The 9,500-nt window shown below is 37.4% G+C and overlaps 1 protein-coding gene across 1 annotated transcript; it reads left to right on the forward strand.

Annotated features, from left to right (window-relative positions):
• The first annotated feature begins 4,081 nt into the window (after window positions 1–4,081).
• LOC113076292 (cholecystokinin-like) lies at window positions 4,082–6,175 on the forward strand. Its single transcript, XM_026248952.1, has 3 exons — window positions 4,082–4,300; window positions 5,181–5,423; window positions 5,727–6,175. Exons 2-3 carry the CDS (start codon window positions 5,183–5,185, stop codon window positions 5,855–5,857), a joined length of 372 nt encoding a protein of 123 aa, XP_026104737.1. The 5' UTR covers window positions 4,082–4,300; window positions 5,181–5,182; the 3' UTR covers window positions 5,858–6,175.
• The last annotated feature ends 3,325 nt before the right edge of the window (window positions 6,176–9,500 follow it).

Raw genomic sequence — 9,500 nt, forward strand, 5'->3', positions numbered from 1 at the left:
ACCAGTAGTTCAATTCCAGGCTGCAGCAAAGTCAGATTGTGCAGAAGAATCATCTGTTTCCTGTGGTCTTGTCCTGGTGGTCCTCTGAGACAAGGTCTTTACAGGGGATCTGTATCTGGGGCTCTAGTTGTCCTGGTCTCCGCTGTCTTTCAGGGATGTAGAGTTCCTTTCTAGGTACTGATCCACCATCTGGTCTGGATACGTACTGGATCCGGGCGACTGCAGTGACCCTCTGGTCTGGATACAGACTGGATCTGGTGGCTACGGTGACCTCGGAACAAGAGAGAAACAGACTAATATTAGCGTAGATGCCATTCTTCTAATGATGTAGCAAGTACATCGGGTGGTAGTTCCTAATTAGGTATTCAATAATTACTAAGTAATATATATATATATATATATATTGCACCTGTCTGTCTTGTAGATAAATCCTGTTACTCACTCTGCGATTGGGTCCTTCTTCCAGGTCCTTGATACATGCAGAATGTGTGCTTTAAAAGTACAAATAAACAGCCAGTATGATAATAATATGCATGCTAATAAGCAACCAGTTAATAGTGAGAACTGGTCTTAAACTAAAGTGTTGCCAGTTTTACTGTATTTTAAACTAATCAGCTGTTTTTTGTAACACAAGCATATTATAACTTATCTTCTTAGAATTACATTTTGATTTTAGCATTCTGGATAATTACAACGATCATATGGAATTATAATTTGTACTGTTCATTTGTTATTATTAGAACTGCTCTCTACTGGTGTCCTTCTATGGCTGTGAAGACCTCGTCTTCGTGATAGCCCTCATACTTTGCCTACGTATTAATTGACATCTACCCAGAGGCCTCTGAGGGACCCCTGCGGCAAGGGGGCAGGTGGTGACAATGAGGCTGCTGTTTCTCTGACTCACACACTCAAAGTAATTGCCCTACTCATGCGCCAGCATCCTCGCATCCACTCCAAATGATGAACTCTGCCACTGGATTATTTAATGAATCATGTTTCCCTGTTTTTGTGGAGATTATTTTGGAGTGTTGAATGCCAGTTGTTCTGCAGGACCGAAGCTCATTGCTATTAATTATGCAGTTGTTGTTCTGTTGATGCTGAGAGGAGATGCTTCAGGGACCAGCAGACTTGACCAAATCAGAAAGACAACATCTAATTTGCACTATGTGTATGAAATTGTTGCAGTTTTTCTCAGTCGCTTTGGTGCATTTCTCAAATCAGAAATTAAATTCTCAAAACTACTTGTACAACCTCCACATCATGTAGTTATTTATACACATCATAAAACCAGAGCCAGAGTATCATTCTTTTGAACAAGTTGCAGTACCAAAGCTACCAGTACCTGGTTTAAGGACCATGGTATCCCTGTTCTTAATTGGCTAGCAAACTCGCCTGACCTCAACCCCATAGAAAATCTATGGGGTATTGTGAAGAGGAAAATGTGATATGCCAGACCCAAGAATGCAGAAGAGCTGAAGGCCTCTATCAGAGCAACCTCGGCTCTCATAACACCTGAGCAGTGCCACAGATTGATCGAGTCCATGCCACGGCTGCTGCAGTAATTCAGCCAAAAGTAGCCCCAACTAAGTATTGAGTGCTGTACATGCTCATACTTTTCATGCTTATACCATTCAATTGGCCAAGATTTCTAAAAGTCCTTTCTTTGTATTGGTCTTAAGGTATATTCTAATTTTCTGAGCTACTGAATTTGGGATTTTCCTTAGTTGTCAGTTATAATCATCAAAATTAAAAGAAATAGACATTTGAAATATATCAGTCTGTATAATAAATGAATAAAATATAAAAGTTTTGTAACACATAGCTTTGGGAACAGAAGACCCGTAGGAGGCATTGGGTATGGTATCGCTTGCTGGAATTGTGATAGGTTTTCTCTGTGAATACAGTGGGGTGACCAGGATGGAGGAATAGTTGCACACACCTCGGGAGAGACGTATGAGAGGAGGACTTGGAAGGGGAATTGCTGCAGACACACAGGAGGAATGCTGGAGGAACTCTGGAGGAACACGGGAGTCTAGGAGTTTTGTTGTAATAAAGAGGTAGGTAGAGAGGTAAGTTAGAGGAGTCAATGCAGGTAACTTGGAACAGGGAGATTTCCGCTGTGCAGCTACGAGATCGAACAAATGAATATACTGAGGTGCGTGCTTATATGTGGTGGTGAGCTGATGACGTGATTGAGAACAGGTGCCAGTGAGTAAATTACTAAATTGTAAACAGGTGCAGGTGATTAATACTCCAGTGAAGGAGGGTGCTGTGGGTGATAATCCTGACCGACTTGTGACAAGTTTCACTTTTTGAATGGAATTAGTGAAATAAATAAACTTTTTGATGATATTCTAATTATATGAGCAGGACCTATATATATATATATATATATATATATATATATATATATATATATATATATATATATATATATGCAATCAGGCCTATACATTTTTTTTTTTTTTTTACCAGTATGTGTGTTCCCTGGGAATTGAACCCACAACCTTTGCGCTACTAACACAATGAAGAAAAAGCAAGTACCACATTGACTTAAACATGAAATATTGTAATAGAAATTCTAAAAACTGTATTTAAAAGATATTATAAATATATAAAATATATATTATAATATAAAAAAAACATTTTTACTGTGTATTTGGTCTGTCAAGAAAGTCCCTTTCTTTTCTTTTCTTTTCTTTTCTGTTACTAAACCAGCTGAAAGTGCTGTGAAACATTTGTCAGACAAAGGTAAATCCTAAGCTTACAAAATACATTATGCTTGAGGCCGACTGTGTGAGCCGGGCTATAGGTGCTGCATTTACCTGCATCCTGACGATGGAGTCAGTCCTCTTGAAGACAGACTGAGTGGCTGCCTGGAGTCTTTTAGAGAATTGTGAGTTATTTTCTCATAGCAGGGAGTTTAGTGGGTGTTCAGAATTCAATGAGCAAAGGATAAAAAAATAAATCCATCCTACTCCCGGCTGAGTTCTTTTTACTTTTTTTCTTCCTTCTCTTTGTTATGTTCAGTTTTTGTCAGTCTTACATATGCTACAGATGTAGCAACAAGAAAGCATTTGCATCATAAGAATTATATGCCATTTTAACTTACATATTCTTGAAACATCTTTGCAAAGTTATTTAAAGGGCTATTTAAGCAATCTATATATTCATTTCTCTCAAAATGAAAGCTATATCACAATTCACAAAATTAGTTCCAAACGCAAAAAAGTGTTTTTAGCTACAGATTGGTGCAGTTTCCACATGGATATTTCAATGAAACAATGTTACGCATAATTGGAAGACTTAATGTAAACCCCAATGCGGTAACACTTTATTTTAAGGTGTCCATGTTACACATTACATGTACTTACTATTATGATATCAATGAATTATGCATAATTGCAAGCAAGTAACCCTACACACTACCCTAATCCTAACCTAACGATATAGTAAGTACATGTTTTAGTTAATATTACTCAGTACTTAAATTTATAATTACACTTGAACACTTTTTTACACCTTAAAATAAAGTAAAACCCCCAATGCTTATGCAATAGGGATATATATATAGATGTGTGTGCATCTGCATCAGGGCACATTGTAGCCTTTTTTTCTTTATTTTTACTTTAATGTAAAAAATATAATTTATTATACAACTAATTATTATGTTATAATACCAAATTATCTATTAAATAATGAATCCTGTATCAAATAATGAACTATTATTATATTATATTAATGTTATAAATATAAGTTGTAAGGATTTTTGTTTGTAATAATATTTGTACTGTGATGGGTCATCACTTGAATGGTTTATGTAAAATATGGGTACTGAAAAAAAAGAGATATATATGTAGTATCAAACAGTGCAGTGCACCTTTCAAGACATCAATATCCATAACATCAACATGTGCATCCTATGGCCAACAAAAGGATGGACCCTTATTGGTAGGGGGAGGGAACTAAGTTGTTGTGGAGGTTTGTGCATACGTGTAATTAGAATGGTCTGACCTCTGAGTGACAATGTCACAATCAGTATCCTGTGAGAATACCCTTCTGCTCTCAGTTCTGCGTCAAGCTTGTGCAAATACATCATTCACATACACAGACAGTGGAATTGCGCCTGTCGCTACGTGGGTCAAACAGAGCCAGCCCACTCAAAGCACTATTTAAGGGCCTCTCTTGCACAGTGCAACGAAGTTTCAGACACACACTTGTTCTGCAGTCAGCGTGTGTACTCCATCTCTCTCTCTCTCTCTCTCTCTCATCCTCCTCTCTGCCAGAGTTTCACCTGAAGGTATGATTTCATGATGTTTCTTAGTTTTGAATGTGGAGTGCTGCATGGTTACTCCGACTTTTGGGATTTCTGTGTAAAATTATGTTTGTTCATTTTTTAAACAGGTTACAGTTATGTAAACTATTGTGCAAAATTAAAAATAATTGTGATTATGTTACATATTATATAGTTTTGAATTTTAGTTCGTAGATTTTAATTACTATAGAGAATATATGAAGTGAGTGAGTTAGATGCCCTAGTGATAAACAGAAATTTTGATTGGATCCATTTTCAGTTTCTAATGCTGTTGCTTCTTGGCTTGAATTCAAGAGTTATCTAAAAGAGAGAGAGAGAGAGAGAGATAAGAAAGAAAGAAAGAAAGAAAGAAAGAAAGAAAGAAAGAAAGAAAGAAAGAAAGAAAGAAAGAAAAAGAAAATATGGAACTGAGAAATGAAAAAGACAGACAAGACAGTTTTCTTGGGCAAATGGGTTTTATGTGAAACTGGTGAACAAAACAGAAAAATCTCAGAGCTGAGATTTTCCGATATGACACATTGCAGCCCAATTAGTTTGTATATCTGGTGTTTAATTCAAACATATTTACACTTTTTGTCTGTTTGTTTTGGATTTATAATTATTTAGTATTTAGTAGTTTATTTAACGATTTAGCAATTCTTTCTATTTATTTTGATGGCGGATCGTTGGATCCATTGGAAAATAGTGTTTTAATATTTTTATTTCTAATGTAAAATCAGGTAAAACTTCACTAGTCTAACTTTTAACATATTAATTGAATAACCTTTTTTATACTCACTACAGTCATTTTGCAAAAGTTCATATAAATAGCATTTTAATGAAACAATATTAAAGCTCTCAATGTGTGTGTGTGTGTACGTTTCAGCTATGAACACCGGAATCTCTGTGTGTGTGCTGCTGGCTGCCCTCTCCACCAGCAGTTGCCTTTCTCTTTATACACTCTCAGAAGATGGGGGTCAGTCTGATCTCGGGACCATAGCGGAACACACACGCCACACCCGTGCAGCACCCTCCAGTGGACAACTCAGCCTGCTGCCCAAACCAGAGGATGATGAAGAGCCCCGCAGCAGCTTGACTGAACTCCTAGCCAGAATCATCTCCACCAAAGGTGATATTCTCCTTTCAAATGACTTTGTATTTACTGAACATTTATAAATTGCCCTTCATGCATAACATGTTATACCCTATAAACTATGATCATGCCATTTCAGTAGCATTCATTCGCATTAACTTTAGTCGGAGTCATATTTTCCTTTTTGAGACTTCTTAATTATATAATAATTACATCACATATAAATATTACAACTACTACTACTAATAAATGTATCTCTTTATCTAAATAGATAAACATTTTCCAAAGGTTTCTGGGCTTAAATATATGAATAAATGTTTTTTTTGTCCATGCATGCAGGCACATATCGCAGAAGTCCCTCTTCGAAAAGCAGGTCCATGGGCGCCTCTCACAGAATAAAGGACAGAGATTACTTAGGATGGATGGATTTTGGCCGACGGAGTGCAGAGGAATATGAATACTCCTCATAAGACCCTTTCAACAAATCATAAGATTCAGCCTGATAAGTCAATCATCTGTACGGAGTCACCCATTTTTATTTAACTCAAATCACAGTCTGAGAACTCGGTCTGATATTAATTTGTTTGTACCACGGAGATGATGCAATATATAAATATATGTGTCCATCTATATATATTTATTTTGCAGAAAAAAAACACGAGTGAGAATGTAGTCTCGACTGCTTTTATTCTCATAAGTCATGTACATATGATTTTGTCCTCACTTTAGGAATATCACAGGTGTCTATGAATAAATCATTGCCTTACCTCACTCATCCAAAGTCTCATGGCTATCGTAACTCATTGTGTACTTGAAACATTGTGCAGGGGGGAAAAAATCCTGTGACAGAAATATCCAAGTTTGACCAGTATAATATGCATTTTGGACCATTAAACAATATCAACAAAAAAGAAAGAAAATCATAACAAGAAAAAATTGGCAGAAGAAAAACTAAATCAGCATGGCATTTGTCCATATTCCCATATTAGTTTTTCTTAGCATGTAGCTTTGATTTACTATCTTAGCTGAATCCACCCAGGGTCGGCGTTTGTCTATGGCTTTCGATGTGTACCCTAACAGAATTCAGAATTCAGACGAAGATGCTCATGGTAGCGAGGTGTGTTATGATGAGCACTGCTGTTGATTGGATCTCACTTCAGGATTGTAGGTTTTGGTCATTACAATATTTCTTTCTTATTATTATTTTAACGATGGAAAATTAAAAATGGCAAATTTTGCAAAAATCATATACATGTATGCATTATTGCTTAAGTAATTTTTTTTTAAATGCTCTCTTTGTGGATAGTGCGCAATCGCAGTTTATTGCATCAATTATCACACATATTTTAGATTAGCTCCCACCTACCACTACCCACTTATGCAATAAGAACTGCGCAGGCAAGGTAAGACATATGTTTTTATATTTAATGCTGTTCACCGTTAAGTTTATTTAATAGTGCATCATACACTTTGTTTAGGTATATGTGGGTTTATCATTCAGGAATGTTGTGGTTGCGTATATATGTCCACAGCGAATTATGCCATACCCTAGGTTTTCATGAAATGCCAATACTAAGCCATTTGTATGGTGTTGAGGGACGAAGGTAACAGATTACAGTTAATGATCTTATTATGAAAGCTTTCTCTTATTTGCCCCCTGAAGCTGAAAAGCTAGCATTACAGCACTAGCACCACAAGTAACCTTCAAATCCAATTCTCTTTCTGTTGCCCGAGGGACAGATTAGAGCTCAGGCAATAATACCCAATTCTGCTGTGAGAAAAGGGTGAAAGATAGAGAAAGAAACACATGCAGTCAGTTAGACAGGGAGACAACGTTCCATGGTTTATTGTGCAAAACACTTGAGTTAGCACATAATAGATGAATCGTAGGCTGATAATTGCGAGCGAATGAAGGGTTACACCAAACAAAAAGAGCCATTATGCCACAGGTGTGCCTTAGTGAAAGAGATTTTCATTTCGTTAGACAATAATAAAGTGAACCAATAAATGCATGCTAACACACAGTGCCAAACATGGAAAGGCTTTGCAACCAGGGCAATTAAATGTGTTCTGGCAATGTAGATACATACTAAATCCCCATCAACACCACCACCACCTTCCTCACACATAAACAAATGTATCTTTGAAGTGCTTTTCATTGAGTGCTTTTCACTGACTGAAAGAGTTTGGTTTTGCCTTTTTGAACACAGATAAGAACTTTAAAAGGGGTCATATGGTGTGATTTCAAATTTTTCCTTTCTCTTTGGAGTGTTACAAGCTCTTGGTGCAGAAGATCTGTAAGGTTGCAAAGAGATATTCTTTATGATAGTTAAAAGTCAATCATGTCATCCTAAAATGGCTCGTTCTATGGGAAGATTTGCATAACGCCGCTCAAATGTTTACACAAAGAAAGAAGGCATAACTGTTATTCTCGCTGTTGCCGCTGGCACCATGTTGAGGAGAAGCTATGTGTTTCATTGTGAAAGCAAAACTACTTTGGCCTTCCAAAAGAATACACAACTAGAAATCAGTGGTAAGTTGTTTCCGGAACTTTTCAGGCCAAATATGTTTGCAATGCATTTTACGGAGGATGAGGACTGTTTCCTGTGAGAGTAGCCTACAACGTGATGTTTTATTAACACATTTCAGGAGGAGCAGATGTAGATACTCAGTGTTCGGGCCGATGCCGAGCTTGGAGCCCTCTCCCTGGGCAGCATGCCAAATACGCATACTATTCTCCTCACTTTATTATCTGCAAGGCGAACTCATGAAACTGGTGTCTGTTTTTATAAAGTGGGGCAGTTCCTTATTTGCAAGGACAGTCTGGTGCTTCTGACTCAATGTAAGTATATTTACATTTTTAAAGGATTTGCCACTGATGATTCAAATGCAAGTTTTGAGCAGTGTAGAGTAGAGCTTGTCGTTTCTCTGATCACAAATGCAGAAATTATTTATGTTTATGCAGCATGATATGCAACGCAATGTTTAATAAGACAGTGTAAGTTCATTATAATCATTATTTATGTCCCCTCTGGATGCAACAAATGCTCATTTGCAATGGGTTTTATTGTTTTTGTCTTCTTGTGCCAAGACACACATCATAACAGTATGGTGAGGGGCATAACATTTTCCTTCACACACTTGAGGTACTGTATTTGGCAAATCACAACACACTGGATAATCAGAGTACACCTTGTTTACACACCTTGACATTTCATTATACCAAATACAACATCATATGACCCATTTACATTTTTATTGGTGATTTAAAGCATATAAAAGCATATGATGCAGAATGGTTGTTAAGCAACTACACAAGTAAAATCATTGGGCAGCGTGCTCCAGAAACCGCAGAAACAATTTACATATAACCATACAGACTTCAACAGAAATGTGAAATATGCACATAAATTTAGGTCAGTGCACACTGTGTACTATTAGACATACCTACAGTTAGCACTACAAATGATACGCAATTATGTACATTCATACAGTTACCACTACACATTATACACTATACACAGTATGTAAATATTCTACATTATATAAAATATTATACGCATAAAAATACGCTAAGGTGCAACAGATTGTACATGAACTGGTGTAGACCAGGTGAGATCCTCACTGATGTTAACCCCGAGGAACTTAAAGCTGCTTACACGCTCCACAGATGTCTTGTCGATGGTGGAAATCCGTATTCTCTGCTCCACCACCAGCTCCTTGGTCTTGTCGATGTTGAGTGAGAGGTGGGTCTCCTGACACATTTAGTCAGGGTGCTCACCTCCTCTCTGTAGGCTGTCTCATCATTGTCGGTAATCAGACCTATCACCGTTGTGTCGTCATCGAATTTGACAATGATGTTGGAGCTTGTGTGTGGCTGCACAGTCATGTGTGTAAAGGGAGAGAGGATTGTCCTGAGGACACAGCCCTGAGGAGCACCAGTGTTGAGCTTCAGCGGGGACGAAGTATTATAGCCCATTCTTACCACTTGACTTCTGCTTGTCAGGAAGTCCAGGATCCAACTGCGCAGGGATTTTTATTCCCAGAGTCTGGAGCTTCGCAACAAGTGTGGCAGGTACTATGATGTTAAATGCTGAACTGTAGTCCACGAAC

This window comes from Carassius auratus, unplaced genomic scaffold (assembly GCF_003368295.1).
Source record: "Carassius auratus strain Wakin unplaced genomic scaffold, ASM336829v1 scaf_tig00019692, whole genome shotgun sequence".
NCBI lineage: Eukaryota > Metazoa > Chordata > Actinopteri > Cypriniformes > Cyprinidae > Carassius > Carassius auratus.